Source organism: Acipenser ruthenus, chromosome 21 (assembly GCF_902713425.1).
Source record: "Acipenser ruthenus chromosome 21, fAciRut3.2 maternal haplotype, whole genome shotgun sequence".
Classification (NCBI taxonomy): domain Eukaryota; kingdom Metazoa; phylum Chordata; class Actinopteri; order Acipenseriformes; family Acipenseridae; genus Acipenser; species Acipenser ruthenus.
In genome coordinates this window covers 30,128,813-30,148,898 of record NC_081209.1, presented here as the reverse complement: position 1 = coordinate 30,148,898, position 20,086 = coordinate 30,128,813, and the positions used below count along the sequence as shown (strand labels likewise).

At 40.8% G+C, this 20,086-nt stretch overlaps 1 protein-coding gene across 1 annotated transcript in view; it reads left to right on the top strand.

Moving 5' to 3' along the window:
- Positions 1-20,086, top strand: part of LOC117428347 (peptidyl-prolyl cis-trans isomerase FKBP8-like) — a 34,067-nt gene that overhangs the window by 4,351 nt on the left and 9,630 nt on the right. The window contains exon 4 of the mRNA XM_034047229.3: positions 19,121-19,338. Within this exon, the coding sequence (XP_033903120.3) occupies positions 19,121-19,338 (218 nt within the window). The remainder of the gene's footprint in view (positions 1-19,120; positions 19,339-20,086) is intronic.

The following is a 20,086-nucleotide window of genomic DNA, read 5'->3' as shown; positions in this document are numbered from 1 at the left end:
CACCACAGGACAGAAGAGGAGGGTGTGTGCCCCCAGGCACCCCACCCAGGTGTTTTATATTATAGATAGTGTAGTTCATGTGCAAGGGATTATTCCACAGGTGGCACTCCAATTGCATGACCTTCAGTAACTCTCCACAACATCTACTTGTGATACTCACATGTAAAGTAATCTAAACAGACAACAATACACACAGGACCATTTTCGAAATTGTTGTGTTAGTGTTTGCATCATTTTCTGACAGGGCAAAAATAAAACTGTGAATTGTATAAAACACAGTAAAAGAAGAAGAAGAAGAAGAAGAAGAAGAAGAAGAAGAAGAAGAAGAAGAAGAAGAAGAAGAAGAAGACAACATTTATTGCAGTGAGCTGCATGCTGCTCTTCACAAGGTGTCTCTGGAGTGGGAGATGGGTTAGGGCCCTGTTGGGTGTAATCTGAAAGGCTGCTGTGTTGATGTTGATTAGGGATGCGTATTTTTGAGCAGAATATAGAACCCAGCCAGGGACACGGTCCTGAGGGGGAGTTACTGAGGGTTTAAAAAAGGTGATAATAACCTGGCTCAATCACTGCCTCCGAGAAACGGCAGCAACCCAAACAGTTTCTTTATTAATTTAGCTTAAATTACACACCAAAATACCATATACAAGAATCTTCTCCCTGTCAGTTGCAGGCATGATTTGTAAGACAGGAGATCTGGCAGACATCGATAGCAGGCCCCCTATTGGAGGGCTCTTATAAAAAGTTTGCCACAGTAAAAACGCATGGTAATTAAACCCTATTGACAGTTTAGTCACATATACATGGTTACCCATTGGAAAGCATGGCAAAGCAGAGTATAAACTTTAAAAGAGCCTAGTAAACTGCTAGATTTCCATGCAAATTAAACGTGGTAAAGCTTTCTAAGGTTCATGCCATTTCTGAAGAGGGGTCACTTTTCATGGTGCTTCATCTAGACATGCTTTAGAGATCTATGAAATGAAATGTGCTGCATCATGGGTGCATCATATGGCTATAAGAGATACACATTGTATCAGTGGCACACAAGTAACCAGACCAGGGCGGAGTTCCAAAGCTGCGCCCTGACACTGGCAGGCCTCTGAGGAGACTTGTCTTCTTGTTGACCAGCTTGGACTGTATATACAGTGTAATATACAGTAGGGCTGATTTGCATAAGGGTTCAAACTTGTGAACAGCACCGCTCTCTGTGAGAGAGAGAAAGCCGCTGGCACACGGAGCAGACCTCAAGAAGCTGTTGACATTCCTCCATCCAATCCTGTAATTATCACAGCATGACCATAAATCACTGGACATCTGCGATTCTGCTTTAAATGTCTGTCCCGACCACTCCACATTACTGCACAAGGAGGTGTTTGGGGTTTCTTTAAGCAAGTGCTTCAGTATTAAATCCAGTAACTCTGAACCACTGAATCAGAAATGTTTAAAAACAGCCCTGAAGACACATTGGAAATCCGTACACGCCCTGCAGAGTGTGAACATCATGAGAATGAGACGAGAGGAATCTCAGCCCAGTATTCCTTCAGTGTCTCTTGCTTGGTAAAAAGGAAATGAAGATGAAGATGGGATAAGAAACAATTTGACAGGTTGCCAATTTTGTACACCTCTGTCCGGGTGCATCCTTTTCCTCTCATAAATATGAATGACGGCAATCAAATCATAAAAGATGGGTGAAATATTGTGGCTGCCACCCTAGATTTGTATCTGTCTACAGGATGCGGAAAGTAAAAAAAAAAAAAGTAAAACAAGTACCTAACTTTTGTTGCAATGGAAAAAAAAGTACAATCTGCAAGACAACATTCAAACATGGCAAAATGCGCAGGGTCTCCTGGAGGTTTTATTATACGTTTATATAGTCAAAGACATCTGGATAGCTACGGGAGTTTACAGTCTTGTTATTCCAGTTGTCGCACAACCTCTGTAAGATAATAAGACTGCGCTGTGCCATCTGTAGTTAATGAACACAAACATCTTCACCCACTGAGCCTCAGAACAGCTGTACAACCCAACCGGAGAAATCAGATTCACACATCCACATTTCAACCGGAGAAATCAGATTCACACATCCACATTTCAACCGGAGAAATCAGATTCACACATCCACATTTCATCAGGAAAAATCAGATTCACACATCCACATTTCAACCGGAGAAATCAGATTCACACATCCACATTTCAACCGGAAAAATCAGATTCACACATCCACATTTCAACCGGAGAAATCAGATTCACACATCCACATTTCAACCGGAGAAATCAGATTCACACATCCACATTTCAACCGGAGAAATCAGATTCACACATCCACATTTCAACCAGAGAAATCAGATTCACACATCCACATTTCAACCGGAGAAATCAGATTCACACATCCACATTTCAACCGGAGAAATCAGATTCACACATCCACATTTCAACCGGAGAAATCAGATTCACACATCCACATTTCAACCGGAGAAATCAGATTCACACATCCACATTTCAACCGGAGAAATCAGATTCACACATCCACATTTCAACCGGAGAAATCAGATTCACACATCCACATTTCGTTTTTTTTTTATTTAGGAGGAGAAATTAAAAAAAAGTATTCAAATTGAAAATGCTGTTTGAACCAGAGTAACTAAATACATTAATCAAAACATTTAGAAGTCATTTAAACAAATAAAGTGTCCTGCAATACTGTCCTGTACTTATATTTCTATCTTGGGTTTTTGGTGCCACTGATAAATCACAAGAGAGCTATTTGACATCATTGCTGGTAATGCTGTGGTTTCTGCTAGGGATTCTTCAGGGTAACACACTGGGATTATAACAGGGTCCCTCAAGGCAACCATGAAAGATCAGCAGGCCTGTGGGGCTCAATGTTTGGTTCCTGAAATAAGGGTTATGTCCATGTCAAAGTAGGTCACATCAATACTTTGGAATGTGCCCTAAGATCTAAGGATCTTCACAACAGAACCTACTGTAGAGGATTTATCTTGGTCTCATCGGATCTATTTTGAGGCTGTGGGTTCACAAGTTCCTTGGTAGTCACAAGACAATTGCAGCTGACCACTGAAAGCCAAGCAATGTCAATAGATTCCCGGCGGGGAATAAGGAATTGATCAAATCAAGCCCTAACAAATGTTCTCTTATTTCTCACAAAAGCTTGATGTGGCCTTGTGTAAACAGTTATTGGTGCCACTCCTTCCTTATGGAGCACTTTAACTAAAATGTAGGTTAAATGTAACAGGACCGTTTTCAACAGATTTAATATAATGATGGTATCTCCGTGACCCTAGGCCTGCACTGAAGAGTGTCACATTATCAGCTCTGACTCTGGCTTGCACATGTGTGAAGTTCCCACCTCTCCAGAATGTTTGCATCATAATTACATATCAAAACACTCAATTAGAATATCTGACTAAAACCTTTCTTGAACTCCATTCAAAAGCAACTTTACTCAAGGCAAGGACTAACAGCATTCTTTCTGCTCAGCAGCTGTTTTGTTCCAAGCAAATGGAAATAACCAGCAAGCAGCCATTATCACAGTCAAGATCATGCTGAGATCAATGACCAGAGTGGAGGTAAACATGGATTTTCAGACTGCCTTTAAGGAAAGCATCTCCGATCCGATATGTACTGTACATGAAAACTATTGCCTGCACTTAGTGAACTAAGGCAGCTTTATCTGGCAGGTGATATAGAAGTTTTCTGGATGAGGCAGATGAAAGACTGGGGTTATTCAATGCACCATTAGACACTGACCTGAGCTGAACTGTGTACTGGCCAAGCTCAAGCTTTGATGGGCTGAGCAGCCTCTTCTCGGTTCATAATATTTTCCATGTTTGAACGTTCTTTAATCTCAGGACTCTATGAGGAGCACTTCACAGGGAAATGGAGACTTCAAGCTCATCAGACCTACTTGATATTTACTGAAGGTCAGGTAAACAAACCACATAGCTACTCCAGTGACGTCTGTCAAAGCTCCAGCTAATGGCTGCTCTTGTGTATGAAAAGCATTGCTGGAATGGAAACATCTGTGGGTGTCAGGTCACCCACACGGAGAAATGTCCTGGTTCGCAAATGAAAGTGGTTCAGTTTGTTAAGGCTCTTAACTCAATTTGATGACTCAATTGGTAATGCACCCCTCATTGAATGAGGCTGGGGGGAGTTGCTTCCACTCCTTGTGCTTTGCAAGGACATGCTATATCAGAACCTGGACAGGCATTGTAAAAGCTGAGAGGAGGTCATTTAGACATGGTGATGACACAGCATGGGCAATAGCATCTGCCTGTCCTCATAGAAAAATCCAGATTGGCACTTTAGTAATCGCCATGGTACTCCTAAGCAATCCCAGATTCGATCCCCTTTCATTAAGATATGTCATGTTCATATTAATCTGGGGCTTCTTACATTGGGCGATTAAGTGGATAAACTGTATGTTGTAGCAGGGTACCAGCCAGTCAGGGATTCAAATATCCACTGACATCAATTTCCATGATAAATCCCTTTCAATGTAAGCAACACCTGGATCAGCAGTGATAAATCTCACCAGGGCTTTGCTTTATTAAACATCTTACAGAAACTGATCAAACCCCAGCATAATTGCAACTTTCATTTAATCCGACATTGCTATTGAACAGTGTGTACTAACAAGTCTTTCCAGGAAACCCCAGGTGACAGTCCATTAGGATCTCTAGGACGCTGTAGCTGTTTAATTAATAGAGCTGTGCTGACTTCATTTGAAGAGAGCTTCTATTCTTAACGCATTGCATACGTATTTATCAGAAACCCTTAACTTGACCAGCTTATCATATACATATATGAAAGTGTGACCTGAATGTCTTCTTCACCTATAGGATATGACTCTATATGTGTGGCAGTCATCTGTTACACACCTAGACGACGCACGTGTTTTGAAACACATGTTGGGTTCAGATATTTAATAGTAAGAAGGGTAGGGTAAAACCAAGAGTAGGGCAGTTCACTTTGGATTCCAATGGATTATTTTCATTTCCATTACTGTTCCGTGGTGTTTTCAGTCATTCCGAGGGGTCTGGGTTCAGTGGCACCACTGATGAGTTATTCATATTATTACTGGCTAGTCTTGGGAATCCAGGGACTAACAGCCTTCTTCATTGTATTTCAAATCTATGATGCTGTACAGTGACCTTTCAGCTTCATTAGCCCCACCTACTCTGTGCAGTCCTGGCACTTAGGATTCTTCAGGGAAGCTCAGATAGTAAGCTCAGAATCAGATATGTGCAGAGTTAGAGAACAATGATAATATCAGAAAAACTAAACCCAGAACCACTCAGAATGATTGCAAACAGCATAGGATAGGAAGGGAAATGTAGAGTGTGCATGCCATGCTGAAGAATACATAGAACTGAACATCTCTGTGAAGATCCATTTCAACTATTTAAATGCACAGTAATTAGAGACACAATGGAAAGTGCTACCGAATGAAGCTCATAAGTATTGAATCCATATGTTATTTTTGTATATTATTTGTGTCGTTATACAATAGAGCCTCACCTCATAACCAGCATTATCTAATTCAAAAATACCAGTGATTGCACACGTGGCAGAGTCCTGAGCAATAACTATGGAACTTACTGCCTTTCTCTTCAAAATTAACTCTAATCAGCTGTTTCTGTGGATTTGTCTTCATTTAGGCTGCCACTGAACTATTTCATGTTGGGGGAGGTAGTTGAAGACTATTTTGGCAAGATCAACAAAGCCTGTTAGGGAAAAGATGAGTTTGTTATGCAGGGCAGTAAAATCACAATAACCGCAGTGGATGGAGGGTCAATCAGTGATTTTGGAATCTGAAAGGGCAAGTCAAACAGATTTCTTCTGCACATCTTCAATCCTAAACATGATTTTTCTAAAGCAATAATATTTACACATTAAGTGCATTGTAACTATGCATACTAACATTGGAATTGTGTAAGTACACATGTATTACTCAGTAACTACTATGTAAATACACAGTAATTAGAGACTTCGTATCTGATGTTTCCAGGCGGTTATATAGCATTATCACATGTATAGAATTACATGTATATTGTTTATATTGTAACACTTAATGCAGTGTTTTCTGTTTGCAGAACCAAGCCCTAACAGTGTGTTTGTGTATTTCTGGTGTTAGCTGGATGATTGCACACTTGTCTTTTGGTGAAGGCACAAGGCTAAGCTTTGGTCTGCTAGTTAGGGCTCACTTTTGAAACAAAAGCTAAAGGTTCAAATCTTTTTAATGGTATCAAACCAATTGAACTGCTTGCTTGTTTCATCCCGTTTCAAATTGTTTAATTCCTTTGCCTTTGAATTTGCTTTAATAAACAGGGCTCAGCTTCCTATAGCTTGTCCTTATTTGAATGTCTGTTTACAGACAGTCTGACTCGTCCCCTTTAATGAAATGGTGCAGTGCATCGGAGAAAGGGAATTAAACAGCAGCGTTCACAGTTTTCCCCATTGTCTCCCTGCAGTAAATGCCTGACTAATTACACAGTTATATTCTGCGTTGTGTTACTGTTCATTATGGATCCCAGAAATGACTCATACAAATGAGTTAGAAAATGACAGTGCATCATCTCTGGCAATAAGAGGGAGAGACTGCCGATTGCATGCTGAGACAATGCAGGTACTGGAAGAATGGAAGAAAAGGCTGTGTTTCAGTACCCTATCATGCAATGATGATATCAGGAATAACGTACATCCAACTGTACATAATAAGGCTGTAATTCCTTCAAGGGTTTCTGGTGACATAAAAACCACAAGATATTGAGTGATTCACCAAATACCCAAGGTGGAATTATAGCCTTATATATATATATGGTTGGGTGTACAAGTATTCCTTACATTATTATTATTATTATTATTATTATTATTATTATTATTATTATTATTATGAGGATTAGGATTCAGTTTAGGATTAGGATTGTGATTCCTTATTTACTCCAGAAACAGAAGGCTATGACTTAACAAGAAAGAAACCTGAAATGCTGTCTTATAAAACCTAAACAGATGTACCTTTCTATGGGCTGGGGGCTGGTGGAGGTAATGACTGCAGGGGTGGAATGTCTGGATGAAGTAAGTCTGTACAGTATTCCCGTGTGCTGCCGTACCTGTTTACAGCACAGTTCATTCCCAAATCCAACATGCTGCTGATCTTCTGTGATGAGCCAACATGAAAGTGCATGTCAGCTTCAAAGAATGTATGTAAAACAATGGGCAAAAAGCTGGTGTTTCAGACTGACAGGCGTACAAGCCCATGCATGCACAGACACACTGTCAAAAGCATTCTGTTTCTTAAGTAGCATCATACTACATCTTCTATGTTTTATTTACTGTCCCCTTGTCTTTTTATGCTGTTTGCAACAGTGTCTTTTTATAGAAGCACAGTGTGCCGCTGCGTATTGCTAGCAGTCTAGAAAAGAATTCTGATCCTCAATGCCTGTTCACTTCAACATGACAGACAGCTAGAACAGAACTCCTGAGCTTCGGTGAAGGCACCTTCACACAGAAAATACTGAAAAAGTAAAATGCATGTTGACGGAGTAACTGCAATAAGGACCACTCAGAGATTGAAAACATCATAAAACAGCAAGGGTACAAATACAAATAAATAAATAAATAAATAAATAAAAGTTGGCTTGAGCGCTCTGATTGTAAGGCTGATGTTTCTCACGCTACGAGAGAGACGCCTATCTGAGTTTGTACGCAGGCTTCCTGAAGGACTCTCTGGTATGCTTGTTGTTTTAAACAGCACAGAAATGGCTGTGACAGTATTGCTGCTGTAATTAGTTTCCCAGATGACTGGGACTTTGCCATAACAACCCCAGCAGCAGCGACGGTGGCGGCAGCTTCTTGATTAGTGACCTGAGTGCGGCAGATTAATGAGCCTGTGGGGAACCAGAGAACCAGGGTGAGAGTCAACACAGCTTTCTGCACTCCATCTCGGAATTGCTGCTTTAAGGTTAACAGCTATACACCAGATAATTCCGAGGGCTGCTTGTTTGTGATAAATATTTTCAAGAGTACGAATAGAATTAAGTCATTGTTGTTGCTTCCCAATTAGATTGTCAATGACTCGCAATTGTTTTAACAGCAGGAAGGCTGCTTAGTAACACTATATTGTAATTAATATGCTATTAGCGATTTATTGACGTTCAGTAACATGTTAATGAACGGTCAGTAGATCTGCAGTAGGGGTATTTGTGTAAGCCCCTTATAAGCCCCTTTCACACTGGCACTCCTACCTGGGTCCTTACCCGGGTTCTAGCTACCCGGGTCACAATAGTGTGAAACCACGTAGCTGGGTCGTACACGGGTCGACCCTGGTCACAGAGACCCATCACAGGATGTGGGTCGACACGCTTTGATCCGGGACGAGCGAGGCAAAATGCATGACAGCTGTTCATGAGCCGACGCAATAACAAACAGCCACGTCTGCGTGACGGTTTCACTTCCGCAAGGAAACATTTCTGTTTATTCTGTTTAGCCATATTTGTGTTGATTGAGACACGTTGCATGAGACCGGGTCCTGACCTGGTAGGTTCCGACCCGGGTAGAGCATGCCAGTGTGAAAAGGAAATGCCTTTGCTGTGTTGTGCTCATATGTTGTTGAGTATATGACATTATGCTAGTTTCCTGCTCCAACAGATATGCTTCAGAATAATACTGATATCTTGTCACCATTTCACTTTCTATTACCTTTGAACAAGGGAACCGTAAAACATTTAAATTAATCTGAATGTTGAATTCTCTTCTTAGGGTGTGACTGAAAAGACACAGCTGAAAGGTGTAATAGTTTAAAATTTGAGCTGGAACGTTTTTTCTACGTGGGAAAACGTGCCCGTTTTTTATTGGCATTGCCTTTGGGCACTGCGCTGGTATTGAAGTGTGTGTCATTAATGGGCTGTGGCCGATCTTACCATATATTGAAAATAATGGGATTCCGAAGCAGTGCCAAAAACAAAGCAAAAAAAAGGCAGGAAAGCTCAAGCTAGTCAACAGCTTTAAATCACTGGATCAAACCGGGGGTCATAAACTCCATTAAACAGCATGATCGAGATTTTAAAAAGGCTCTGAGCAGTTAGATTAATAGTCAAGTTCCACTTAACCCTGTCCTGCTCCATGTCTAGACCCAGTCTCTAATGCGCTGGCTCAAAGCTCATGCCGTACGACTGTAGTTACAGACCTCTCTCTTACAGTAAGTGCCCCTCTGTGTGCTCTTTCTATTCACTGATAAATAGAAAGGCAACGGCTTTGTCATTCCCATTCATAAATCTGCCTGAATCTGGATCTTTAAACCAGACACAACGAGACAACGCTCAGGATTAACTGTCCTAATTTAGCTCTCCTTTACAAGAAAATGCTACTGCTGCTGCTGCTGCTACTACAACTACTACTACTACTAATAATAATAATAATAATAATAATAATAATAATAATAATAATAATAATAATAATAATAATTGCCATCAGGTCCTATGTAATAAATCTCTATAGAATTAAAAGTAAACTGTATTACCTTACAGTGCAAGTGGTTTTAGTCTCCCTAAGTCATCTTATTTATTACCAGCATTTCAGTTTTAACCATTACAGGGCAGAATGAATTTCTGTTGTCATAAACAGGAAGCTACAAGTTGTTGGCCTGTAAAGTCAGCAGAAAACAAACTAGAGGCTCTCTGGTCACCCCTGAGCTGTCTCCAGATCCCTGCGCTGTCTCTGATAAGATGTGATTTAAAAAAAGCACAAAATCCCAAACAGATCTGGATCCATATTTGCGTTCCCTAATGGTCTTCTTACATTAGCTCAACTCTATGAGTTGCAGGTGCTGCTAAGAGAGGAGCTGTCATGATAACGTTGGCATGTTTGTGTTATTTGCGGTGCTCAGGGAATTCATTGTGTTAGCTCTCAATCCCCCAAGGCAAGCTTTGCAGTCACTCTTCTTTAACAGCATTCAAACTGTGCTCATGTCTACCTGACTTCAGGGGAGGCATTTCCATCCTGTAAAAACACAACAAGGCTTTTCAGAGAAAAAGCTTACAGGCTTTATTGGTATGCAAAGTCAGGTTTTTGTATTAGCACAGCATTTCCATAATGACGAGTGCAGTGTCGCCTTGGATAAAGGCGTCTGCTAAATAAAATAAATAAACAAACACTTTTCAGTAGTTTTTTTTTTTTTTTAATGTTTCCATTTTATTTAGCAGTTTACAAACAATCCACATAAATAAAATTTCAGGGGGAAAAAAATTGACAAAAAGTTTCTGGGCTCTAAGTTGGAAATGGGCAGGTCTGTCTGTGATTGTTTTGAACAGTGGTGTCGTTTTCACACCCTGCCGTTGGCGCCAGTCTTCTGCTGCTCTTGAAATGTGTCACTGTGGAAACATGAGCCGAGCAGCTAGTTAGTGTAGAGAGCAGTAGAGGTGGCAGGGCTGGAATTCATGGGCCGACCACACCTGCTTGTGGCTCAGCTCTTATTCAGAAGAACCCAGTGAAACACACAGTATCACCAGGCTTTAATGGCATGTGAACGCATTGAAGGGAGGATGCTTAATCACAGGGTGAAGCTCTGCTCCTAATAGCCTAATAACTCCTCATTTGAATCGGGGCCAAACAGCTCAGAGGGGATGCTTGCACAGTTGCATTTACTTCCTTAAAACCCAACCTAAAAAATAGCATTTGATAAACTCTGAGCAAACAGTCATGTGCAAATGTATTAGACCACCTCAGTGTTGGTCATTTATATCCTTTATTTACCGACCTGCATGAGAATTTTAGATTGTCGGTCAGTAATCAGTGATATAGAAACAATAGGCCCTCATGTGTGAAAATGTTAGACCACTTTGTGCTTTAATTAGGCATCTTAAACAACTTCTAAAAAGTCTCTTGCAGTTTATCATTTGTGGTTATGTGTTCCTTTTCTCTTACTATTTTTAATTAATTGCATGTGTGGCCTATTAAAGTCATCAGTTAATTTAAAGGTACAGTGGATTGCTTTCATATGCACAACAAATCAAAACAAAGGAAGCAAACAAATGTGCACACTATTGAATATAACCTTGGAGCTGTCTGGTGCATAAAACTGTGTTGAAATTAACATGACGGATATCAACATGGTTCTCCTTGGAACAGATCATTTGGCCCATCGATGCTCATCCGGTTCCTAATAGCTAATTGCTCCCAGATTCATTTGCTTGTTTGGCCAACAATGAGCCACTGGACCTGAATAGAAAGAAGTCAACAGATCGGTTCTGCATGTTGAAAGTCTCCAGCTCAAGAGGCTTTAAAGGCCGTCTCCGTTTCCTCATGCCTGGATTCATATATCAAGGCCGGCATGTTTGCTCTAGTAATGTGCTGAAGAAGGGATGTCCATCCACACATACCAAAGACAAATACAATGCAGGTGTTTAAGATGCCCAAAAAGACTGCTTGCAGTGTAGTTCAGCCTGTAATCACCCAAGCAACAATTCCAGGGTAACCGTGGTAATCATTCTCATTGTTGAAATTTATTACTCTGGGTCACACAATGGATATTCTGACGTCAAGTGAGTTTTCTTTTCTTTTTCTTTTTTTGTTTTGCCGTTTGAAGAACAAGAGTTGAGTCAGCTGTTGCAGGAACAATAAACTGGTATTCTGAGAAGGAAATTAGAAAATGAGAGCTGAGTTACTATTGCTGTGGTAAATGGATGCAGTCATGGGGGTGGGAGACACAGGCTCTGCACTGGGAGGTATTGGTTTTGCAACATCAGAACAACTTAGGCAAGTGCTAGTGAATAAATGTGGTGTCAATTACATCTGAACTTAATCAGACTGTGAAAACAAATGAAGTAAGCAATCGCAATGCTGCCAATGCTTAGAAAAGGTTAAACAAATCTAAAACCTTGATAAGCACTCCTTTAAAGTCACAATATGGCAACTCCGCCATAGTATGGTGAGGTAGAATACAAAGCATGGTGCTGGCACAGAATAAACCAGGCCTGGAATAAGCAAAGGCAAGCGTAAATTCACCATATTTCCATAAGAGTTTGCGTTCTTTTCTCACAGGTATCCAGTGCATTCCGTGTCGCCGCCTCTGATCTGCTGTTCTTTAGTACTGACACTCCGATAGAGAATCATCTGGGCGTCAGTAATTGTTGAGCCCCTGTCACCTGATCGGGGGCCCAGCAGGTGGTGTGTGGGTGAGAAATCATGTGGCTGCTGTAATTGAATCTCCTGGAAGGACAGAAGATACCAGGCCGGGGGCCCACCGGACCAGAATTATGCAGAAAACAAGAAAGGATTATCTCAAGCATATATTTTGGCATGTGCCATACAGACCTAAGGTTCTTGGATTGTTCATGGAGCCGTGATTGGTTATTAATCTGTGCCTGTTCCTGCTCTGCTGCTTCTCAAGCCAATGACTACAAGCTTTTTTTCACTTTTCCGGTCAAAGCATTAGTGATCAAAGTCGCTTCATTAGCATTGATCATCACTGTGGAGCTGAAGTATTTTAAGCTCATCAAAGGCAGACGCTCTCACATGTCTGTTCCACGTGTAGGTAGAAAAGTGTAACCCTTTTCTGAAATGCATCGAAAACAATTACTTCAACTACATGCTGATCTGGAGAGGAGTGAAAATGGCTCTAATAAAAGTTTGACATGAGTTTTTTAAATGCAGGCCATGGAACGGGCTACATGCCAATCAAATCCCCAGAATGAGCTGATAAGCGGAATGTATCCAGGCAGCCGCACGGTGACTGTGATTCCAGTGAAGCGTCTTGCTGTCTATTATTTCTTTCCTTCATGCACTGGAGTTGACAGTTGTATTGAAATCTGATAGGATGACTGAATAGAACATCTGGCCTCCTGTCTTTTTCTGCCGACATTGACGAGAAAAGCTGATTCCGATTTTCATCGAATTAATCTAAAGTTAATGTAGCTCTTTTTGATGTGTCCTTAGGCTACTCTGCAGCAGCTTTCACGTGTGGAAGACAGCTGGTAAGCTACCTGAATGGAATCACCTGCGGTATGCTCACCTGGATTGGAGTTTAGAGAACTGCTGAATAGCACATGAGGTGGAGCAAAATCCAGGTCATAAAAATGTTGTATAAAAGCAAGTAGCCGTGCTTGCTAGCTCTGCAAGCTGCCAATTCTAAACTAATATGCAAAAGTGCGATTACACCCTTCCGTTGGTGCTGCTTTATAATAACCAAATGACTAGAACTCACTGCTCTTTGCTATGTTTTAACCATGCAGCACTGTGTTAAAAAGGAACCATGCCTCACTCTCTCTGTTGTGGTAGAAAGAGATGCTGTATGATAATGTTAACCAGCACGTGTTCAACACATACAGGCATTTACAGAAAGAACCTGTGTGACAGACAAATACATTGGAAGGGAGCATGCAGTAAAAGTGAAGCTTGCTTTTGGATCATCTGCACACAATTTTGCTTTTACAGGAAATCTGGGAAGCGTGTGTGTCCAGCCCATAGCTCTTTTTATGAGTCCCATGATGATTCTGCTGAAAGCAATCTCCAGGAAATGCTGACATTAAAAAGTAGAATAGATCTTAATTTGTCTGGGTTTATACTTGGAGCATCTGTTAATTATTTTCCTTTTGCTTCAAATGAAAATAATTGATGTTTTTTTTTTATGTTGATCTTCTTCAATACTTGGCCGATAAATTCAAATGTTTATGATGGTTCCGAGGTCTAAAACATGAGTGGGTCTGAAGGTGACAGAAGCATATTAAAGAACTGAGCTCTTGATGATGGTATCTTTACCAAGTTTGACCTGTGACCCTAACCCTACCTCTAACCACCCCATTGAACTGCATGGACGTGGCAATGCTTGTACCGTGAGGGGTGGGGGTTATTTCTGTGAAGTGCAGCTGCCTAAACAATTCATAAACTTGCTTTCCAAAACAAAACAAGAACATCAGCCCAACTGCTTGGGTCAGAACTCAGAATACAAACAAAATAAATCCTACTGCTTTTTCCATCCAGCTGAAGAAGGACTTGTAGTCCGAAATGTCCTGATATCAATTTTTTAAAATCAATTATCCACATGTTTTTTATTTAACATTAAGGACATTTTATGCTAGTGCAAGAATTTCAACTGGCGACCAGTATTCAGTCTCCAGTTTTGTAATGCAGTAGAGGTTTTAACATCTCTGCTGTCAGTGAGTTTAAAACCAGCAATAATGTATTCCTAGACACATTCCCTTGGGGGTGCCACTGTAGAGAAATCCATTAGGGCCAGCTTAGTCTTGGAAAGTGTGAAGTAGCAGACCTCCTGCCCCCCTCCCCCCCCCCCCTCCTCCCCGCCATGTCAGTATAGAAAGGATCAGCTTTCATTGTTAAAGGTGTAGGGCCCCATGGAGATTTAAAATACTTTAAAACACGGGCTCTGAACTTCTGTGCCAGCATTGCATTCTCTGTTAGAGCTTGATGATGATGTCATGTAGAACCTTATTACCTCACCAGCTGTAGCGGTGGCGTACCTGTTGGTATCACAGTGACACTTGGGCAAGCATGTTTCAAGGAGAGAGGAAGCTGTCTCCTTACAGCTGAAAATTTGAACAATCAAACTTTGAACAAAAAAATCAAGGTCGCTTTTTCTGAATCATGGAAGGCCAAACTAGGCAAGACACACTGAAAACAAACAATAAGGAGTGAGAATAGATGTTTGAGTAAAATGAAACAAGATTGCGGAGCACTGCAGCTTTAATTGAATAGAACATATATGATTAGCATACCAACTTATGTGGTTTGTGTCTGTAGTAGGATTCCATTTACATGCATAGCGCACTCTCAGAGCCTGAGCATATAGATCTGGCTCTGGATATAGTCTCACTTAATCATAACTGCAATCGTTTAATAGAATCACTGGTTAACTGAATCAACCACATATTGTAGTCTGAAATTGCCTTCCCCTTGCTGTTCACCCAGTGCAACACCTGTGCCTTCCTTGAATTGACTGCTTTGTGTGATCAGAAAGAAGGTGTGCAAACAGGATGACATTCAGAGGCTTTCGCTGTGTAAGTGTGTGAAGGTATTTGCCAATGGAGGAGCACGTACACCCCCACAGATCTCGTCAATGACACTGTCTTTAAGACGTCATTCATTCGGAGTCTGTCACTGTGCTCTGCATCAGATCAGGAGAGGTGACCTATGCTTTTCAAATGACTCATCTTTTATCAGGAATGATAGATTCGTATTTGCCAAATGGAAAATATGACACATAGCAAGGGCCTCTATACAGCTGAAGACCACCTGTTTTTTTGTGATTCATAGCTCTGTTCTCAGTGTACACAAAAAGACAAACGTTGCTTATTGTACATTAGTGTAGCTATGATTGTATGCAAGGAACATTGCCTTCTATTAAATAACAGACATCCTAATAAATTAATCAAAGAAGGGGCAAACAATGTAATGAGATCTTAAAATGATTGTGGAATTTGCAGTGCTGTCCTTTTTAAATGCTGCTTGTTTAGAAGGTTCTGTCCAAAGCATTCTGTTTCCTATGGTCTACTACGGTACAGTACAGCAGTAACTACAGGGTAATTGAATATGCTTTAGGGCATGTATTCACAAAGGTTAGTGCCTTCACACTGCATCAAGGCAAGTTCAGCTTATCACACAGTGGGTATAAAACTAGGTATAAGGACAAGGTAAATGGTATTAAAGATATTGTAAAGATTTATATAAAATGAACCTAAAATCAACACACTTGATATAGCAAGGGCTGACTAACAATGTCAAAATATGTTTATATACAGGTAAAATCTATTTTTCTTCAATTTGCGTAAAGACAATCAATTCTTGAACTATATTTTTAAACAAAGCTTCATACCCAGGACCTTGCGCTTTTGGGGCCCTGTACTTTTAAACTAATAAAGAGCTGTGAACTCAGTCTTAGCGCATAGATTTTCTTTCGATTCAATTTCCCTTTGCTGGCCCCCACACCCATTCTCTTAATCCGATTTTCTTAATTCCAGTCTCTGGCACCACTTCATGCATCTTGGTGTTGACCTCATTGACCGAACTTGCACTTTGATATGGTGTTTATAGTAATCTGGCTTCAATTCCGCACATGTTTGAAATTAGAGTGAGACGGGCGTGAGTAAAGCGAAGAGATAATTCATTTGACTGTGATTTCTGACAGGTCACAGGTGATCTCCTAATTGTGTTGAAAAGGTGTGAGAAGAGAGACAGTGACTTTCTTTCTCATACACAATCGACAGCTTAAATGACAAGCTGTCACAAGAGTTGTAAAAGATATCATTCGCAAGCTGTTCCACATTTAGTAAAGTGAGCCAATGGATAAACATTCCATTTTCTCAGAGAATTGAAATATCATTCATAATGCTGAAAGGAAGCAGTGTTTCCCATACCTGTTTGAGCATAATGTATAACTGATTTCATTTGTTTATTAACCTGCATCTGCTGAAGTTTTTTAAATTAAATTCTGTGCAGTCTGAACCCTCACTTAGCTGTACCGTGCAGCACATTTCATTGTGCAGACCTTAGAGCACACTATAATATAAGAAAACACTCCCACACTGAAATGGAATGAGTTGGGGCTACCTGCTAAGGAGCCATTAGTGTTCATTTAAGTGCAGGGTGAATGAAACCTTTTCATTGGCCATCAGTGTTGAGGAGGACCAGAATAACTGGTTTCATTTCAAGGCAATTTCTTTCCTGGCAAAAACTGAACTGCTTTTTTTTATTTTATTTTATCTGATTGAATGCCTGCAGCGACAAAGTTATTGGATTTCATTTACCTTGCCATTTGTGAAGCAACTGAAACAAACAACATTGTGAGCAATATGGACTGTATTAAATAAATGTAATATTTATGTTTGTGATGCGGCCAAGGAGGACATTCAGAAGAGAGTTGTTTCCCATGCTGTACTGTTCTTGTCATCCCCTGCATGTGTGTACATGCTTTGCTGTTAAACCCCAGTGGATGGTGCCTTCATACATGGGTAACACTTTATATTAAGAATCTCCAATTACGGAGCATTTACACGGTAGTTACATAGTAAATACATGTGCCATGCATAGTTACTTAAAGCGTACATTTTTTGGCATGATATATGTGAGCACACAATTGCATCAGAAAAGGGTTAGGGTTAGGTTTAGAGTTAGAGTAATAATATCTGATTTCTGCACCTTGTGGTTTTCCGGAAGTCTTGTGGTTTTTCATTCTTCGTGCTCCCTGAACTGTCAGGAAACATACAACACTTGGGCTTTGAAGGCTAATTGATCAGAGACAGGGGTTCAGGAATTATGAATTAAAAAGGGAAGTAATGGTTTATTACAGGATATGTGCAGTATGTGGTCATTTCTATATGATGGCTTAGTTATTTTTCAGGCTGATCATGTACCAATTAACCTTCCAGCCCTTTACGTTTCAGAGCTTTTTGAAGATGAACCCCTTTACATTTCTAAGCTTCCTGGAGAGGAACCCCTTTACGTTTCAGAGCTTTCTTGAGAGGAACCCCTTTACGTTTCAGAGCTTTCTGAAGATGAACCCCTTTACATTTCTAAGCTTCCTGGAGAGGAACCCCTTTACGTTTCAGAGCTTTCTGGAGAGGAACCCCTTTACGTTTCAGAGCTTTCTGGAGAGGAACCCCTTTACGTTTCAGAGCTTTCTGGAGAGGAACCCCTTTACATTTCAGAGTTTTCTGGAGAGGAACCCCTTTACGTTTCAGAGCTTTCTGGAGAGGAACCCCTTTACGTTTCTAACCTTTCTGGAGAGGAACCCCTTTATGTTTCAGAGCTTTCTGGAGAGGAACCCCTTTACGTTTCTAACCTTTCTGGAGATGAACCCCTTTACGTTTCTAACCTTTCTGGAGAGGAACCCCTTTATGTTTCAGAGCTTTCTGGAGAGGAACCCCTTTATGTTTCAGAGCTTTCTGGAGAGGAACCCCTTTACGTTTCAGAGCTTTCTGGAGAGGAACCCCTTTACGTTTCAGAGCTTTCTGGAGAGGAACCCCTTTACGTTTAGAAACTTTCTGGAGAGGCGAAGCTGGGAAGTAACATGGAGAGTTTTGCACGGTGCATGTGTTGCCGGGTATTTGTACTGTAATTACTAATGAGCTGCAGAACATACAGTTATTTTTGTTACATTTGAGTAATATTGAATCACTTTGTGGGTGATTGTACTCATGTTAAAAATAGGGTAGCTTTTATGACATGCTGTCATTTATATGAGCTGTGGTGACAGTGGAAAGACCTGAGGCAGACAGGGCTGTCTTGTGTCCCAGCCACTGTAATGAATTCACCACACTATGTAATAAATGTTGTTGAGCATTTGGCACTCTCTATAAGCTAATGTAAAGGTTTGGTGCTGTTGCTTTTATTGAAGAACACACTGAAACTTTTTTTTTCTTAAATATTATCCAGTCAATGTGACAGAATGCACTGTCACTCATTGACATAGTGCTGCTGCATCCCACTGCCCAAAAACACATAACTATAAAATAATACATTCATTTATCTGCGTCCAGTTTGCCAGAGAAACAGAGCTCATTTCTTTATCTTCCACGCCATGATTCGGCAGTTAAAAAGGATGACTGTACTTTCACTCTGCCCTACTTCATCCTCTGTAAACCTTTGTCATGTGTCTTTATGTTGCTGATCCAGGCAGGGACTGGTTTAATAATAGTGCTTCGTTTCTATGTCAACCATTAGAAATTCCTCCTGCTCCAATCTTACATAGGTCACATTTAATACAGAGATGTCACAGCGCCACATACAAATATACTGTACACACACCGTGTCTTGTTGATAGGGATGGGTCGGTTGAAGTATATACATACTCTGACGGTGTAATGTTTAAGACAGCAGGAAGGATTTTCTGCAATGCTTATATAACCATTTGAGATTGCTCTGGATTTCCTCACTGGGGCTTTACCCAGCATGTGTTACTTATTGTCCACTTAGACTGCACAATACATTCCCCAAAATAATGACCATACCTGCTGTTTCATAAACGGTGCCTATGTGGGAAAAATATATGTTTGCGCTCAGTAGCAGTCACATTAGCAACGCCACATTTTCCTATGAATCTGTACTAATGCTTGCTCTGTTTAAATGGGGGTCCTGTGATTGCTTTCTGAAGGGACCCCGATATCCCAGCGGACGCCTCCCTGTTGTACGAGCTGCAGCTGCTGGAGGTCAGAGAGAGACCCTCTCTCCAGTCCCTGTCTGCTTCAGACTGCATCAGAATCGGGAGCCAGAAGCGTGAGCGAGGAAACTACTACTTCCAGAGGGAGGAATACCAGGATGCTTTCCAGTCCTACAGCACTGCGCTGCAGGTTCTCTCTGCACCCGCCTCGGGTAAGGTTGCCAGCATTCCTTGTCATCCATGCAGTGTTAAAAGGAAAAAAAATCTCATTAGAAGCAAATGTATAGTGTTTTTATTTAAAATCTTTAGATGTCATTATTCTGGGAAAACAAACTCATTTTCATTGTTCATCCTACTATTTAGTGTACCACATATAAAACATGGAAATAAACATTAGCCATTACATTTTGGGAGTGGATCACACAACGCCACCGGAACCATTTCAGCCAGTTATTAGCACGCCATACTTCAAGTACCCTTTAAGCTGGAAGACGTGATCTGTCTCCAGTCAGTCTCCAGATTGTTGTCTCTGGTATGTCAGAGCAGGGCTGTGTTGTTGTGAAAGACACTGTGGCCCTGTTGGCTATGGCCAGTTGGTGTTTTCAAGATAGTCAGGTTCGGGAAGGTTTGCAGCTGGGCACAAACTGACGGATCAAAAAATAACATTCAATTTAGTCTTTACAATTCTGCCATCAGTTGAGTGTTATGTGAAGTTTGTTAAAATAAAGTGACTGGAGATAAACTGGATCGCTTTCCTGTATATGAGATAAACTGACATCGCTTTCCTGTTTAAGAGAAAAATAAACAGTGAGAAAACTGAACTGGGATCCAGAGCTGTTCATTGGCTAGGGGGTTGAAGATATAAACTCATTTTAAAGGCTGAGCAGCTTTAAATGGTATTTTCTTTTTCTCTTTACTTTCGCCTTACATTTTTAGAATGTTGACAATCATCCTGGGTGG